Raw genomic sequence first — 18,957 nt, 5'->3', positions numbered from 1 at the left:
CAATAACCATTCCTGAACTAACATACGACCAGATAGTGTTCCCACAGCAGTTTGATGTTCTCTTGTTTCCCATAATTCTGTTTCATCTTCTACCTCTTTTGATCTCAGTAGGTAAATCTACCAAAATCTTTTTTCTTGAAGAATTTTCACCTCCAGAAGCTTTCATTCTTGCCCTCTGATATAAAAATAACCACTCCAGCAAATAAAATCTCTCCAAAAATATAAGTCAAGGTTGCTTGATGACCACTACACAGGCACCAGCTCTCCCAATATTCAAGGAAGCCATCTGTTGAAAAAGATGAAATATGATTTAAGACACATTTGTTATGGAAAAATATACAGATTATAATGTACTTAAATCATTTATTCATATCCATGAAAATCATTAATAAATATGATTATCATTTCCCAATGTATCCACAAGTAATACAATAAACATGGAAACAATGAAAATGTCATTTATATAAAATAATATGAATTATGAAGTCTTTAAAACCTACAATTATTTGTGGAATTTTTGATAAAAGTAATAAATTATTTAATGATATTTAGTGAAGTTAAGCTTCTATAGGAAAGTTTTCAGCAACGATTTTTTTCTGAAGCTTGCCTGTACACATTTTTGATGAACTTTCAAATTGATAGTTTGGAGTATATTTTAGATGAAATAGTTGCTTCACTATTGAAGTCACTGGGAAGTCATTTCCAAAGATATTATACTGAATAAAATGTGCTATTAATTCATTCTAAACAGAGACATTTAATGATGTGATTTTAATATGCTGGCATCAATAGAACATAATTACAATTGCCACAGGGCCTATTTTAAAATCCATATTATGAGCATTATTGATGAGAAGTGAGATTTTTACAAAATAATCCTGAATATGAAATTGGCTAGAAATATATTGAAAACAATAATTTTAAAGAATTGGTAATGAAAATTTATTCCATGGAGGTAAGCTAAGAATTTAATAATTTGAACTTTTTGAGATCAATGATTTTTAGATACAGTTTTCTAAGAATAATTCATTCACATAAAAATATCAGGTAGACTAGAAATTATAGGATATTATTTCAAACTGAATCAAGTATAGCAAATGAAGTAGCTGAGAGCAAAATAACTTCAGATCACACACACTATCTTGTTGATTGAGAAAGGACACTATCTCACCCTCTACATATGAAAATTACCACCATTATATAATTATACATTAGTTCTTTTAATTGTGCTTATTGTCACCTGCTATCTTTCTATAGGTTAAAACAAATAGAAAATCTTCTCATATCATTTTTATACCTTTCATTTAATACCGTATCTTTTTAAAAAAAGGTTAATGTTATGTCTCGTCTTTTTCACAGATATTTGCTCAAAGTGAAAAGCAAAAAGGAGCCTGTGATATATTGATAGCATATTGTGTATTAAGAATATTTTTGTTGATCACCACAGTCACTTTTATAATCCCATCGTATGTTGTCATCTCTATATTACAGTGAATGGAGTATGAAGGGATATAAATCTGGTAACATTTAGGTCTACAATTTGCAATATTTCTGACTCCAAACTGCACACAATTTCCATTGTCTTTCTTTTAGTTTCCAATTATTTTCAAGTGTTGTTTCATATCAGAGCCATCTAAGGAGGTTTTACAAAATATAAGTACTCAAGGCTCACCATTCAACAGGAATGACATGAGTTCTGAACCGTATTTTTGAAGCATTCCCCAGATGCTCTCTGATGTTCATTCAGCACTGAAAAGTACTATGCATAGTTCCAGATGAAGTATACCTCTATCTACATTTGCATCTATGTCTCTATACATGCTTATATTTGCATGTAAAAATGAATCTCTGCTCCCCACCCCCACCCCACGCACTGCCCCAAGTTTACTCTTCTTTCTCTTATTTCTTTTATCCTTCTACTTGGTTGCTCAAGACAGGAACCGAGAGCATATCTACAGCCCTTAGTTTCATTTCCCTCAACCTTACAGCTGAATAACATCAAGTCTTATAATTCTCTCTCCTACCAACTGAATTACACCATTCCTACTATCTTTAACTAGTTCAGGTTACAATTTCACCTTGAGTGTGAAAGGGGAGCAGAATAACCCACTCCAGGATATGCCACTTTGGCACATTGACTATTTCAAATTAAAGATATTTGAATGATACTTCATGCAGGAAGGGCACTGTGACCCTCCTTTGACCCCTTAAAGCAGGAGATAAATGCTTCATATGAAATGGTACCCTCTCTCTACTAGGAGTGTAAAAGGCATCCTTGTCACCAAACATAAGGAATTTAGGGTCAAGAAGGCTGTGTCAGAAAACCTTGTAACTTCTTCACTAATTTACTACCTAATCCCAAACCACTTTGTCTTCTAAATTCTTTATGTATTTATTGTTTCTTTGTCTAAAACAGTATAAGAGCTTCTTGCTTTTGGCCACTTCCTTGAGTCCATATGGGGTTTCCATATGTACAAAATTAAATTTGTTTTTTTTCCTGTTAATTTGCCTTATGTCAATTTAATTGTTAGATTAGCAAAAAAAAAAAAAAAAAAACCTAGAAGGAAAGAAGGAAAAAATTCCCACCCATACAGTGAATTAGTGAAGAATATCCTAATAAATTTCTGATCTTGCTTTCCCTAATCATTTTTCCCATCCTATCAAGTGCAGTCATTTTAAAATACAATTCTGATTATTTACTTTCCCTGCCTAAAGTCCTTCATTAACTATCCTTTTGGTTCATGGTAAAGTCAAGATTCTATAACATGCTTTCTTGCCTTATATGATAAAGACCCATTTTATCTCTCCAAACTTTTTCCTCTCCACTTTATTTCTTGCTCAGTGAAACATGCTATGTGTTCTCCTTTCCATGACTCTTTAAAAATTCTGTTTCTTAAACCAAACAAGTCACCATATTTTTATCTGTTTATTATTTATTTGCCATGCCACAGTCTATTTATATAATTTCCCAAAAGAAGATTTCTCTATCCAACACACTTAAGTTCTAGCATAGTGTTAAGTAGTTCCCTTACCTGAGCATTTATCATTCTAAGCATTTGATATATTGTACATAAGTACATTTTAAATATTTGAGACTTTTCCCTCTCTTCCCCTTGGTTCAGTTTTAACTTATTTAATACATATTTTGACAATCTGCCCTTTTCCCTCTCCAGCATTACACCTTTCAGTAAACTATGATAATCTAAAAAGGTTGGCATGATACCAGTTATTAAACAGCCATCCAAGATGCAAATATCTTACCAGCCTTCCCTGAAACTCATTCTAAATATCTTATAGATTGATTGTATGCAAATGAACTAAACCCATGTACAACAGAGTAAACTGAGAGGCAAAAATAATTCACAATTTATTCACTTTAAAAAAGTTTCACACATCTCTTACCCATGCTAGCAACTATGCCAGTCTTTGGATATATGACTATAAATGACATATTGTATTTGTTTTGTTATAGCTGCAGGTAGATGCAGCATGACAGCACTATGACCATGTACCAAAGAAAGACATGAAAGGGCGATTTACTCAGGCTAGAGGAAACAAAATTAAAATTTTCTTTCTATGCTTTAAAGCACACATATTTTGTTCCAAATAAAATGCAAAAAAAAAAATTAAGTGGCAAAATCAAGTTTATTTAAAACACAAATACACACACTCATGCAAGCATGTACATGTGTGTTTTGTATGTAACCATGTAAGACATGTATCTGGCAAATGTTCCCTCACCTGTTTTCATTATTTCCAATTCTAGGTAGCTTGGGAAGTTTTTCAAATATACATTATTATATATTTCAATATAATTTACTTATTTATTCTAATGCTTGCCCATTTGATGGTGTCAATAAGAAATGAAATAACCAATTGATTTTGTCCATCTGTGGAGTAAGTGAAGGGAAAGTGACAGGCAATATACAGCAAATATGAGAACTTTCTCTAGTAGCCTGGAATCCTGAAAATTTTCTAAAGTGATTTTGTGTGGCTTTCCTGACGGCCCCTTGAAAGTCTTAAAAATATAAAGAATAAAAAGATATGGATGTAAAATATTAATTTAGAGATTTTAAAATTAATGTCTATTATACTAAAATAAATTTCTTCTAAAACATTTTAAATATCACTTTGCTATTTGTAAAGTACTATATGATCCAAAAGATTATAATAAAACATAGATGAGGGAAAATGGCTGTTGGAATTTTCTACCCATTAATACTACCTGCATTATTCTGACTTCAATTTTAGAGAAATGATAAGCATAATGGCTCATTATTATAAATATGTAATGAAAATATTATATCACTTATATGCCCATAAGCCTCCTTTATTTAATATTCATTTGTAAAAGTAGTTCATTTAAGATATGTAACATTGAATTTGTACTTCCTTAGCAAATCAAAAATAATTTATGCATTGCTCCCTTTGTAAAACTAGGAACTTGGGAATGTAAGGAGTTAAAATATATCTTCTAAATTCTCAGTGCAATAATTATAGCTTATTATATGTTTTCTTCTCCCTGGAAAAAGAACACTACTTTTTCACAATTAAAGTTAAACACAGAAAATCACAAAACCTAGTTCTCCAAATTTATACTGGTCTTTCCTCTATTCTACCTGTTTTCTTCCTCCTTTGTCAAATGCATCTATCTTCATTGAAATCAAAGAATTTCCCTTAAGGGAAGAGTAAGAGTCATAGTGAAAGTGAGTGAAGTCGCTCAGTCGTGTCTGACTCTTTGCGATCCCATGGACAGTAGCCTACCAGGCTCCGCTGTCCATGGGATTTTCCAGGCAAGAATACTGGAGTGGGCTGCCATTTCCTACCCAGGGGCCAAACCCGGTTCTCCTGCATTGCAGACAGACACTTTACCATCTGAGCAACCAGGCATGACCATGATGAGTTTGATTTTGTACTTCCAAATCAGTCTATTTAATATTGTAGCTGAACACATATCATCAAAAGAAGTTATGTATCTTTAAAAGTAAGAATTTCTTTTAAAAATTTACTTCAATCAATGTTCAAGTTCTTCATATAAATTTTAGTCAATCTCTGTGATCAAAAATAAAGCCCTCTATATATTAAGGAATGCAAGGAGACAAGGTTATTATTCTGCTTCAACTAAGTAAGACTTTGCAATTTAAATGGACCCATTGGTGGAAAAATGGTTTGTTTGAACTGTTTCTTGATTTTAAGTTTCTGATAAAGGAGAGACATAAAATATATTGAGAGATTTGGAAAGAAAAAAAATGAAAGTTGAGAAAAATTGAGTATTAAAACAAAAGCCTGAAAACATACCCATTCCCTTCATTACAAGCAAGTCTATAGTAACTGTAAGTATAAGGTATTTTCCACCATAAGACTCTGATGCTGGGAAAGGTTGGGGGCGGGAGGAGAAGGGGACGACAGAGAATGAGATGGCTGGATGGCATCACCGACTCTGTGGACATGAGTTTGAGTGAACTCTGGGAGTTGGTGATGGACAGGGAGGCCTGGCGTGCTGTGATTCATGGAGTCGCAGAGAGTCGGACACGACTGAGCGACTGAACTGAACTGAACCCTTATGTTTCCCCAGTGATCACACACACCCCAACACACATTTTCCAGATGTTTGACTGGATTGGAAGCTTCTCTGAACCTGATCCTGAATCTCTAATTGTTGTGTATAGTTGAAGGTTAAACTAAGATCAGCCAGTTACTTTTCTCAATCTTCTTGATCAAGGTGTTCAGCCAGGAATGAATGCATTATGCAACAGACCATTCATGCCTCTTTGCTATTTGTTCTGGGGACCTTTTTGAACAAAGTTCTTTTGTTTTATGATTATGGCTGTGAATAGTATCATTTGGAGTTTCCAGCAGCACCATCCCATGGAATATTCTTTCTGCCATAGGTAGCAAGGAACCTAACAAAGATAGTCAAGCAAAAAATGGGAAGCAGAAAGCTAATTTCTACAAGCTTCTATCCACTTAATTTTTTTTTTATCTCTGAAACCAAGCAAAGTTAAATTTTTGTGAACAAATATATTCCCGTTTTATTTTTTGTTTCAGTTGATTAAAATTCAGTCCCTGTCCCTTGGTTGTCATGAAGTCACTCAGTCGTGTCTGACTCTTTGCAACCCCATGAACTGTAGCCTACCATGTTCTTTCCTCCATGGTATTCTCCAGGCAAGAGTACTGGAGTGGGTTGCCATTTCCTTCTCCAGAGGATCTTCCCAACCCAGGGATTGAACCCGGGTCTCCTGCATTCCAGGCAGATGCTTTAACCTCTGAGCCACCAGGGAAGTAAGTCCCTTGGTATGACTTACAATAAAATGGAAATCCCACTGAAGCATAAATTCCACTTTCTAATATAAATTTTATTGAAGTATAGAATACACAATACAAAAGTACACAAAAGTATATGATTTAATAAACTTTTTTTATAAAATGAACATGAAAATTAGCAAAAGCCAGTCACTTTTAGTTCAGAGTAATTCAACTAAATACACTGTTGAATATACACGTCTCCACCACAGGAAGTAAATGAAAAAAAAATTCTTATTTGTGAAGTAACTTATGCTTGCAACAGTCTTACCTGGGTCCATTCATTAGTTTGTGGATCATAGGATTCCATAGTGTTGAGATATGTCTGGCCATCATAGCCACCAACAGCGTATAATCTGTCACCAAGGAGACAGACTCCAACAGCATCTCTGGGCATACTCAAAGGAGCCACCATAGTCCATGTGTCTGTTTTGGGATCATACCTAAAATAAAAGGATGATAGGATATAAAAAATTCTAATCACATTCAACTTGACTATTAGATATTAATGATGCTTTTTCAAAACAAGCCATGGAAAAGAAAACTTAGCTTTTTTCCTAAAAATTCAATTATTTGAACAGATATTCCAGAGCCAATATCCACAAAGTCAGGCTTTCTATTGTTTAAGGTATTTTAAAAATATAGCTAGACTCTTAACTAGATGGATGCAGAGTCATTTCACAAAAGTGAATATCATTATTTTTCCCAAGAAAGACAGATATGAAAATAAATATTTTCTACAGTGGAATGAGTTTCTTTCAAGAGAGTACAAACAAAGTGCTATGGTCATGAAACAGAAGTAATGGTTAAAAATCTGGGAGAATTATAAAATAATTCACTTTTGAAATCTTCTTTAAACAAGGTCTGAAAGTCTATCCTAAATTTGCTAGAAAAAAAAGAGAATATTTGCACAAAAGAACACAAGTGCTAAAAAAAAGAAAAAAAGTGCATGGACAGCTTTGACAAAACTAGGTGTGTAGTGTGTTTACGATCAAAGGTATAAGAAGAAGCATTATTTAAAAGGTGATATTTGATCAGCTAATACATTACTTGATTCCAAGAGTATGAAAGTATTTCATGTTTCTTCAATTGAAAAATAAGTAAACCTGAAACTTGAGGAAACAATTACAACATGAACAGAACTATGTTTCAGTGACAGTTACTTGGGATTCACTTGAAGGGAGAAATTGGTAAATCAAGAAATTGAAGCAGAGGGTCCAAGTTATTATTTTTAAATTTTAACAAAATATTAAATTTTCAGATAACCTGATTACCATATATTAAATACAAATATTTTATAGGCTGGGTGGTAAAACCATGAAGAATTCCTTGGTTAGCGTGCTTTGCTTCAATTTAGAAGGAATGGTTAAAACACTTCTTTGCTTTTAACCTACAGTTATAGGTTCAGATACAAAAACATCTAGTAATAACCCAGTAGAGTAAGTAAATGTAAAAGAAGAATGGATGGAAGTTCTTTATTTTTACTTTTGTTACAAACATATAACATATACACAAATATATTCCTAGTTTGTTTTTCTACTCCAATCTTGTTTTGAAATTTTCAACCTACAGATCCCCAAAACAGACAAACAAAAGAAACAAACATAAACAGGCAACAAAACAAAACAAACAAACAAAAAACCCTGTAATTTATTGAAAATAAAGAAGGTTGTTACAAAAGAAATGACTTGGAAGACCCCAAGGATCTGGACTTTATATTTCAGAGAATATTTCACCCAGGACATTACATGCATTTACACACCATGGTTGGAGAAGTTGTGACAGCCAAGGTAATATATGTGAAATGAGAGAGTGGTTGAATGCCTGCAAAACCAGAACCGTATTAAAGCATAAGCTGTCAGGCAAATAACAAAAGTAATCTTACATGTTATAGTTAATAAATGTAAAATGTCACAAATAGACACAGGCACACATAGACACAAACACAAATAAGCAATCTATGCCAGCAAAATTTTTAAGATATTTACATTTCTACCATGAACGTTTTGAAATATATAAACATAAAAACAGGAAAAAAGGAAAAACACCAAGAGGAATCAAATTGTACAATCCACAAAGTAAAACATTTTACAGATAACTTGACAATTTTTCAAGAAAAAAAAGTAATAAAATGAATAACTAGAAAGAAGTAGCTGTTATAAATTAAATGCTGCTTTAAAATATAACACCAATACAGTATACTAACGCATATATATGGAATTTAGAAAAATGATAACGATAACCGTGTATACGAGACAACAAAAGAGACACAAATGTATAGAATAGTCTTTTGGACTCCATGGGAGAGGGCAAGGGTGGGATGATTTGGGAGAATGGCATTGAAACATGTATATGATCATAGGTGAAATGAATCGCCAGTCCAGGTTCGATGCATGATATAGGATGCTCAGGGCTGGTGCACTGGGATGACCCAGAGGGATGGTATGGGGAGGGAGGTGAATGGGGTGTTCAAGATGAGGAACACATGTACACCTGTGGCAGATTCATGTCAGTGTATGCAAAAACAAAACAATAATGTAAAGTAATCAGCCTCCAATCAAAATAAATTTTTTTAAAAAAGAAAAATAATTACAGAGATAAAAGGAAAAAAAATAACAAAATAAACTGAGTGAAACTTACTTGGATTCCAGTTTACAGAACAACTATTAAAAGATGCTTAAAACATTTTGGAAATTTTAATTCTGAGTATCAGATTTTAATAAGAGATTATTTAAATTTGTATTAATTACAATAACGACATTGCATTAAGCTGTAAAAGTAAAGTTGTGATAATATTTCATTGTTTCTGGGATGAATTCAGAAATGTTTTGAGCTAAAATGACATGTTTAAGAAGTACTTTAAAATACTTCAGGAAAAAAATACTGTAAAGGTGAAAGGATGAAGCAAAAATGGCAAATCAATGATGGTGATTGAAGCTGGATAATGAATACAAGTGAGTTTTTAATCTTGTTTACTTTTTGCCAGGAAGATTTTGTAGTGAAGATAACTTTTAAAGGAAGAATCTAGAATACACCTTAATTTTAGTGAAATGTGAACATCTTTTATATTTTATTCTTTCTCCAATAGAAGCCAGTCTGCCTTTTGTAACAATTGTGTCACTTAAATAGCTTTCTCTGAAGTCCTATTTCAGTCCCCATATGATTTTGTTATTCAGCTCTATAGGATTTTTTTTTTTGTACACAACAGACTTTGTTGATTACTTTGCAGAAAGGGAGAAAAACTGAGACAAAATCTAACACTAATTGCACTAAAGTATAATAAATGCATTTCTGAAAACTTCTGAAATTTTAAGTAAAGCTCAAATAATGAAGACATTCTCATACACTAATACCACAGGAAAATTAAGAAAACACAAGTACAGGGCTTCCCTTGTGGCTCAGCTGGTAAAGAATTCACCAGTAATGCGGAAGACCTGGATTCGATCCTTGTGTTGGGAAGATTCAGAGATCTAGAAAAGAAGGGAAAGGCTACCGACTCCAGTGTTTTGGCCTAGAGAATTCCATGGACTATACAGAGGGCTCAGACAAACCTTGTGTGCACCAGGACCTAGAGACCCCACAGAGACTGAGACAGAGCTGGGTTTGAGTGTCTCCTGCGGAGGTACAGGTCAGCAGTGGATTGCTGCCAGGGTAGGGTCTCTGGGTGCAGTAGACCTGGATACGGTGTAAGCCCTCTTGGTCGCCATTAATCCCACCATAGAGCCATCAGAACTTACACAGGACTGGGGAAACAGACTCTTGGAGGGCACACACAAAACCTTGAGTGCACCAGGACCCAGGAGAAAGGAGCAGTGACCCCACAAGAGACTGACCCAGACACACCCCTGAGTGTCCAGGAGTCTCCGGTGGAGGCGTGGGCTGGTGGTGTCCTGCTGCAAGGTTGGGGGCACTGACTGCAGCAGTGCGTGCATGGGACCTTTTGAAGGAGGTCGCCATTATCTTCATTACCTCCACCATAGTTTGGCCTGAGGTCAAATAACAGGGAGGGAACACACACAGGCCCATCAACAGAAAAATTGGATTAAAGACTTAATGAGCATTTCCCTGCCCATCAGAACAAGACCCAGTTTCCTCCTCAGTCAGTCTTCCCTTCAGGAAGCTTCCATTGTCTCCGATCCTCCATCAGAGGGCAGAGAGAATGAAAACCACAATCACAGGAAACTAACCAATTTGATAACATGGGTCATGGCCTTGTCTAGCTCCATGAGGCTGTGAGCCAAGCCACATAGGGCCACCCAGGGTGGATGGGTCATGGTGGAGAGTTCTGACAGGACTTAGTCCACTGGAGAAGGGAATAGCAAACCACTTCAGTATCCTTGTCTCGAGAACCCCAAGAACAGTATGAATAGGAAAAAAGATGGAACACTGAAAGATGAACTCCCCAGGTCAGTAGCTGCCCAGTATGCTACTGGGGGTCAGTGGAAAAATGACCCCAGAAAGAATGGAGAGACAGAGCCAAGGCAGAGAAAACACCCAGTTGTGGATGTGCCTGGTGATGGAAGTAAAGTCTGATGCTGTAAAGAGCAATTGAATAGGAACTTTGAATGTTAGATCCATGAATCAAGGCAAATTGGAAGTGGTCAAACAGGAGATAGGAAGAGTGACCATAAACATTTTCGGAATCAGTGAACTAAAATGGAGAAGAATGGATGAATTTAACTTAGATGACCATTAAATCTACTACTCTGGACAAGAATCCCTTAGAAGAAATGGAGTAGCCCTCATAGTCAATAAAAGAGCCTGAAATGCAATACTTGGATTCAATCTCAAAAACAACAGATTGATCTCGGTTTGTTTCCAAGGCATACTATTCAATATCATAGTAATCCAAGTCTATGCCTGAACAGTAATGCTGAAGAAGCTGAAGTTGAATGATTCTATGAAGACCTACTAGACCTTCTAGAATTAACACACAAAAAAGATGTCCTTTTCATTGTAGGAGGTTGGAATGGAAAAGTGGGAAGTCAAGAAATACCTGGAGTAATAGGCAAATTTGTCCTTAAAGTACAGAATGAAGCAGGACAAAGGCTAACAGAGTTTTTTCAAAAAAACACACTGGTCATTGCAAACACCCTTTAAAATCAACACGAGAAGACTCTACACATGGACATCGCCAGATGGTCAATGCCAAAATCAGATTGATTATATTATTTTCAGCCAAAGATGAAGAAGCTCTATAGAGCCAGCAAAAGCAAGACCGGGAGCTGTCTGTGGCTCAGACCATGAACTCCTTATTGCCAAATTGAGACTTAAACTAAAGGAAGTAGGGAAAACCATTAGGCCATTTAGATATGAGCTAAATCAAATCCCTTATGATTATACAGTAGAAGTGAGAAATAGATTTAAGGGACTAGATCTGATAGATAGATTGCCTGATGAACTATGGACGGAGGTTAGTGACATTGCATAGGAGGAAGTGATCAAGACCATCTCCAAGAAAAAGTGCAAAAGGCAAAATAGTTGTTTGAGGAGGCCTTACAAATAGCTGTGGAAAGAAGAGAAGTCAAAAACAAAGGAAAAAAAGGAAAGATGAATGCAGAGTTCCAAAAAATACCAAGGAGAGATAAGAAAGACTTCCTCAGTGAGCAATGCAAAGAGAGGAAAACAATAGAATGGGAAAGACTAGAGAGCTCCTCAAGAAATTTAGAGATACCAAGGGAATATATCATGCCACAATGGGCACAATAAAGGACAGAAATGGTATGGGCCTAACAGAAGTAGAAGATATTAAGAAGAGGTGGCAATAGTACACAGAAGAACTGTACAAAAAAGATCTTCATAACCCAGATAACCACGATGGTGTGATCACTCACCTAGAGCCAGACATCCTGGAATGTGAAGTGAATTGGGTCTTAGAAAGCATCAATACAAACAAAGCTAGTGGAGGTGATGGAATCCCACTTGAGCTATTTCAAATCCCAAAGGGTGATGCTGTGAAAGTGTTGCACTCAAAATGCCAGCAAATTTGGAAAACTCAGCAGTGGCCCCAGGACTGGTAAATGTCAGTTTTCATTCCAATCCCAAAGAAAGGCAATGCCAAAGAATGCTCAAACCACCACAAAGTTGTACTCATCTCACCCGCTAGCAAAGTAATGTTTAAAATTCTCCAAGCCAGGCTTCAATAGTATGTGAACGGTGAACTTCCAGACATTCAAGCTGGCTTTAGAAAAGTCAGAGGCACTAGAGATCAAATTGCCAACACCCATTGGATCATCAAAACAGTGAGAGAGGTCCAGAAAAACATCTACTTCTGCTTTATTGACTATGCAAAAGCCTTTGCCTGGGTGGGTCACGACAAATTGTGGAAAATTCTTAAAGAGATGGGAGTACCAGACCACCTGACCTGCCTCTTGAGAAATCTGAATGCAGACCAAGAAGCAACAATTAGAACTGGACATGGAACAGTAGACTGGTTCCAAATTGGGAAAGGAGTACATCAAGGCTGTATATTGTCACCATGTTTAGTTAACTTATATGCAGAGTACACCATGAGAAATGCTGGGCTTCATGAAGCACAAGCTGGAATCAAGATTGCTGGGAGAAATATCAATAACCTCAGATATGCAGATGACACCACCCTTATGGCAGAAAACGAAGAAGAGCTAATGAGCCTTTTGAGGAAAGTTAAAGAGGAGAGTGGAAAATTTGGCTTAAAACTCAACATTCAGAAAACTAAGATCATGGAATCTGGTCCCATCACTTCATGGCAAATAGATGGGGAAACAATGTAAACAGTGACAGAATTTATTTTTTGAAGATCCAAAATCACTGCAGATAGTGACTGAAGCCATGAAATTAAAGGACACTTGATCCTGGGAAGAAAAGTTATGACCAACCTAGATAGCATATTAAAAGGCAGAGACATTACTTTGCCAACAAAGGTCTATCTAGTCAAAGATATGGTTTTTCCAGTAGTCATGTATGGCTGTAAGTTCAGTCCGACTCTTTGCGACCCCATGAGTCATAGCACGCCAGGCCTCCCTGTCCATCACCAACTCCAGGAGTTCACTCAAAAGAGTTGGACTATAAAGAAAGCTGAGCACTGAAGAATTGATGGTTTTGAACTGTGGTGTTGGAGAAGACACTTGAGAGTATTTGGATTGCATGGATATCTAACCAGTCCATCCTAAAGGAAATCATTCCTGAATATACATTGGAAAGCCTGATGTTGAAGCTGAAACTGTAATACTTTGGCCACCTGATGTAAAGAATTGACTCATTTGAAAAGATCCTGATGCTGGGAAATATTGAAGGTGGGAAGAGAAGGGGATGATAGAGGATGAGGTGGTTGGATGGCATCACCGACTCAATGGACATGAGTTTGAATAACCTGCAGAAGCTGGTGATGGACAGGGAAGCCTAGCGTACTGAAGTCCATGGGGTTGCAAGGAGTCAGACATGACTGAGTGACTGAACTGAACTGAACTCAAGAGAATTGAACTGAGTACATCTTATATTTAGGTAAAATTTAGAAACAATGTCCTATGCTTAGAAACAGGCATCATTCTTTTCTTATTTTACAAAATTTCTAAGGAAAATTTTAAATATTTAGTGTATTCTCCTGGAAGATCCAGAACTTTGAATTAGGTATATCTGTTCTCAGGGATTGGTAAGTGTTCAATAGCAATCTTTTCATTTGCATCAGGCAACTGTATGGTATTTAAACATATTGAGCTGGAAAATCAAACCAAGCCAAGACAAAAACTGAGTCCTAACCCTACTCCCTCTGACACACTTTTTCTTTCCACTAGATATTTATGATTTAATCACACAAATTTAAAATTATCCAATAATGTTTATCATTGCTTTCACATTAATGAATCAAAATCGATTTTTCTGTTTATAGAAGTCCATGGATCTACCTCTCAGCCTGGTGCTACACATAATTGTTACCCTTCAAAAGAAGAAAAAAAAACAAAAAAAAAGTCTTTGGTAGCTTAGGAGAAGACCCACAGAAGTATAAGCACTTTCTGACTATTATGAACAGTGAACTTTCTCTTTATCAGTTCATGTTTTTGACAAAATTTTCTTCTAAGCATTTTTTTTGCCTTAGGTTCCCTGTTTATAGAAAATAAAAGAAAAAACAAGCAGGGGAACTGTTTTTATGTGTTTAGCTGTCTGCTTTTCCTACATCTCACCTTGGCCTTCATGGTCAGAATGTGAGCTTTGTATCAGGGACTCTATTAAAGTTTATAGCCCACAGGCAAGAGATGCATCAGTATATAGTGGCTAAAATTGGCTGTGAAATGAAAACTTGCTGAAGGCATGATAGCCACAGAACAAAAGTTAGTTTCTCATCGAAAAGCCCTATTGAAAAATTTGTGATATCATTACTTTTTCAAGCATTGTTACTACATGATTTGAAGATAAAAATATATCATATTCTTAATGGGCAATACAATTAGATGTCTGCTCCCTATTTCAACATTTTTTGCTTATTTTTATACAAAAATATTTTTTAAAGTTAAATTGATTTCATCTTTTCAATGAAGGTGTAAGAAAAAATCTATTTTGATTTAGGTCATATTCTCAAATAGAAAAGAATCTGCCTGCAGCGCAGAAGAGCTGGGTTTGATCCATGGGTAGGGAAGATCCCCTGTAAAAGGGACTGGCTACCCATTCCGGTATTCTTGCTTGGAGATTTCCATGGACAGAGGAGCCTGATAAATTATAGTCTATAGGGTTGCAATGACTCAGACACGACCAAGTGACTAACATTCTAATTTTCACCTTCATATTCCACTACATCTGCTCTTCAAGGTTGTTGTGATTCAGCCACTCAGTCCTGTCTGACTTTGCCATCCCATGGATGGTGGCATGCCAGGCTTCCTTGTTCTTTACTATCTCCTGGAATTTGCTCAAACTCACGTCTAATGAGTCGATGATGCCATCCAAACATCTCATCTTCTGCTGCCCAGTTCGCCTTCTGACCTCAATCTTTCTCAGCATCAGGGTCTTTTCCAGTGAGTCAGCTCTTCCCATCAGGTAGCCAAAGTACTGGAGCTTCAGCTTCAGCATCAGTCCTTCCAATGAGTATTCATGGTTGATTTCCTTAAGATTGACTGATTTGCTCTCCTTGCTGTCCAAGAGGTTCTCAAGAGAGCCCCACAGTTTGAAAGCATCAATTCTTCTGTGCTCAGCCTCCTTTTTAAAAAATTATTTATCTTAATTGGAGGCTAATTACTTTAAAATATTGTAGTAGTTTTTGCCACACATTGACATGGATCAGTCATGGGTGTACATGTGTTCCCCATCCTGAACCCCCATCCCACCTCCCATCCCACTCCTCAGGGTCATCTCAATGCACCAGCCCTGAGCACCCTGTCTCATGCATCAAACCTGTATCAGTGACCTATTTCATATAAGATAATATACATATTTCAATGCTATTCTCTCAAATCATCCCACCCTCACCTTCTCCCACAGAATCCAAAAGTCTTTTCTTTACATCTGTGTCTCTTTTGCTGTCTAACTTATAGAGCTATCGTTACCATCTTTCTAAATTACATATATATGCATTAATATACTGTATTGGTATTTTTCTTTCTGACTTCACTCTGTATAATAGGCTCCAGTTTCATCCACCTCATTAGAAATGATTCATGTACATTCTTTTTAATTGCTGAGTAATACTCCATTGTGTATATGTACCACAGCTTTCTTATCCATTCGTCTGCCGATGGACATCTAGGTTGCTTTCATGTCCTGGCTATTGTAAACAGTGCTGCAATGAACACTGGGGTACACGTGTCTCCTTCAATTCTGGTTTTCTCGGTGTGTATGCCCAGCAGTGGGATTTCTGGGTTGTATGGCAGTTCTATTTACAGTTTTTTAAAGGAATCTCCACACTGGTCTCTATAGTGGCTGTACTAGTTTGTATTCCCACCAACAGTGTTAGAGGGTTCCCTTGTGTTCAGCCTTCTTTATGGCCACCTGATACAAAGAACTGACTCATTTGAAAATATCCTGATGCTGGGAAATATTGAAGATGGGAGGAGAAGGGGATGACAGAAGATGAGGTGGTTGGATGGCATCACCGATTCAATGGACATGAGTTTGAATAAGCTCCAGAAGTTGGTGATGGAAAGGGAGGCCTGGAGTGCTGCAGTCCATGGGGTTGCAAAAAGTTGGAAATGACTGAGCGACTGAACTGAAATGAACTGACACGTCTGGAAGTTCTCGATTCCCATACTGTTGAAATTTTGCTTGAAGGATTTTGAACATTACCTTGAGAACATGTGAAAGCAGTGCAATTATGCAGTAGTTTCAGCATTGTTTGACATTGCCCTTCTTTGGGGCTGGAATGAAAACTGACCTTTTCCAATCCTGTGGCCCCTGCTGAGTTTTCCAAGTTTGTTGGCATAGTGATTGAAACACTTTCACAGCATCATCTTTTAGGATTTGAAATAGCTTAACTGGAATTCTATCACCTTCACTAGTTTTGTTTGTAGTAATGCTTCTTAAGACCCACTTGACTTCATTCTCCAAGATGTCTGGCTCTAGGTGAGTGACCACACCATCGTGGTTGTTCATAAGACCTTTCCTTCTCTAGTTCTTCAGTGTATTCTTGCTACCTCTTCTTAAAATCTTCTGCTTCTGTTAGCTCCCTACCTTTTCTGTCCTTTATTTTGCTCATCTTTGCATGAAATTTTCCCATGGTATCTCTAATTTTCTTAATAGGGAAATAAAGACTCTTTTATTTCTTAAAGAAATCTCTAGTTTTCCCATTATATTGCTTTCCTCCTTTTCTTAGTATTGTTTACTTAAGAAAGCTTTCTTATCTCTCCGTACTGTTCTTTGGAACTCTGCATTCAGATGGGTATATCTTTCTTTTCTCCTTGCCTTTTGCTTCTTTTCATTTCTCAGCTTTTTGTAAGACCTCCTCAGACAACCTTTTATCTTTTTGCATTTCTTTTTCTTGAGGATGCTTTTGATCACTGCCTCCTGTACAATGTTATGAACCTCTGTCCACAGTTCTTCACTCACTCTATCCGATCTAATCCCTTGAATCCATTTGTCAGTTTCATTGCATAATCATAAGGGATTTGATTGAATGATCTATGGAAGACCTACAAGGTCTTCTAGAACTAATACCAAAAAGAAAGATGTCCTTTTCATCATAGGGGATTGAAATGCAAAAGTAGAAAGTCAAGAGATACCTGGAGTAACAGGCACATTTGACCTTGGAGTACAGAATGAAGCAGGGCAAAGGCTAACAGAGTATTGCAAAGAGAATGCACTGGTCATAGCCAACATCCTCTTTCAACAACACAAAACATGACTTTGTGCATTGATGTCACCAGATGGTCAATACTGAAGTCAGATTGGTTTTATTCTTTGCAGTTGAACAAGGAGAAGCTCTATACAGTCAGTAAAAAAAAAAAAGACCAGGAGCTAAAATCATTAACTTCTTATTGCATAATTCATACTTAAATTTAAGAAAGTAGGGAAAACCACTAGGCCATCCAGGTATGAACTAAATCAATTCCTTTCAAGCTGAGGGGAGGTTAACTGAACCAGAGAAAGTAAGGATCTGAGAAATAACTCTACTCCTCTCTGGTGCAGTTTTATCATTAGAGTTTTAAAAATTATTTAAGCTATTGTCAATAAACAGAACATATAGTATTCCTAGGTAATCTGAATGTTAGTAAAATATAACTTTTAAAACAAAAACCTTTAGCAGTTCGAAACTAAGAAGAAATAGATTCTTTTATGCATCAATAATTTATTTTCTCTGCTCATATAACAGAAAATTATTACTAGTGTTGTGAGAACAAATTATGCATTTTAAATAGTTGTCTCAACATGAAAATAAATTTTACAGTTTGATACCAAGTTTGATATCCTTCCATCTCTATAAGACATCACATTTCATATTTTCATGTATGTATACCTTCAAAGTCAGCATTCTAGGCATAATATCCTAAGAGAGCAGATTAATCTGCCACTCCCTGTGTCCATCTTTTCACTCCAAAGATAACACTGGCCTCACAAACCATTGAGGCAAATATCTAATCACAAACATAAATTAGTATAGCTATGGCCTAGGTTAATAATTATTGCACCTACATATAAAGTAGGGCCCCTGTTTTTATGTAGGAGGATCTCCATCTACTGTATATATTTCTATAAGAACTTGAACATAATTAGCTATCAAAGAAATAGCAAAGATTATACATTCCCAATAATAGAAAAGCGATGGCAAAAAAACCCAGTTAGTCTTTTCATACTATACTCATTTGACTGGCTTGAACAATAATATCTTAAGGAGAATAAGCATTAATACTTATTAAAAAGTGCAAAAGTGTCTACCTAACATTTTAACCTTAAACAATTCAAGTAATTACATTTTTGTAAAAAAATTGGGATCACACACACACACATATATATATATATATATACATAATAGGAATTAATATATGAATACACCATATAAGCCTCAGTATAACTAAGCATCCATAATTAAAATTAAAATAAGTCTCTCCTTTATCATCTGTCTTCAGTGTTCAGAAATTCTTGGATCATATCAAAACCAAAAGGTTGCAATGAGAAATCAGGAGAAATGAAAGAATTCAAAATTCGAACCTGGCTTTATATGTTAATATTTATGGTACTTTTAAAAGAATTATTTAA

General features: G+C 35.9%; 1 protein-coding gene and 1 non-coding gene across 3 annotated transcripts in view; both read right to left on the bottom strand.

The window, feature by feature from the left end:
• Positions 1–226: 226 nt before the first annotated feature.
• Positions 227–18,957, bottom strand: part of KLHL1 (kelch like family member 1) — a 525,596-nt gene continuing 506,865 nt past the window's right edge. For both annotated transcript variants that reach the window (XM_055426442.2, XM_088842848.1), the window contains 2 exons: positions 6,575–6,746; positions 227–286 (listed from right to left, as the gene is read on the bottom strand). In XM_055426442.2, coding sequence (XP_055282417.2) covers positions 227–286; positions 6,575–6,746 — 232 coding nt within the window. The remainder of the gene's footprint in view (positions 287–6,574; positions 6,747–18,957) is intronic.
• Positions 6,210–6,281, bottom strand: TRNAS-GGA (transfer RNA serine (anticodon GGA)). Its single transcript has one exon. It is a non-coding gene; the product is annotated as a tRNA-Ser (tRNA).

The sequence above is a fragment of the Moschus berezovskii genome, chromosome 13 (assembly GCF_049115385.1).
Source record: "Moschus berezovskii isolate FMDL1 chromosome 13, NW_MosBer_1.0, whole genome shotgun sequence".
In the NCBI taxonomy this organism is placed as follows: domain Eukaryota; kingdom Metazoa; phylum Chordata; class Mammalia; order Artiodactyla; family Moschidae; genus Moschus; species Moschus berezovskii.
Note: the sequence above shows the minus strand (reverse complement) of the source record. Positions and strands in the feature narration are given on the sequence as shown.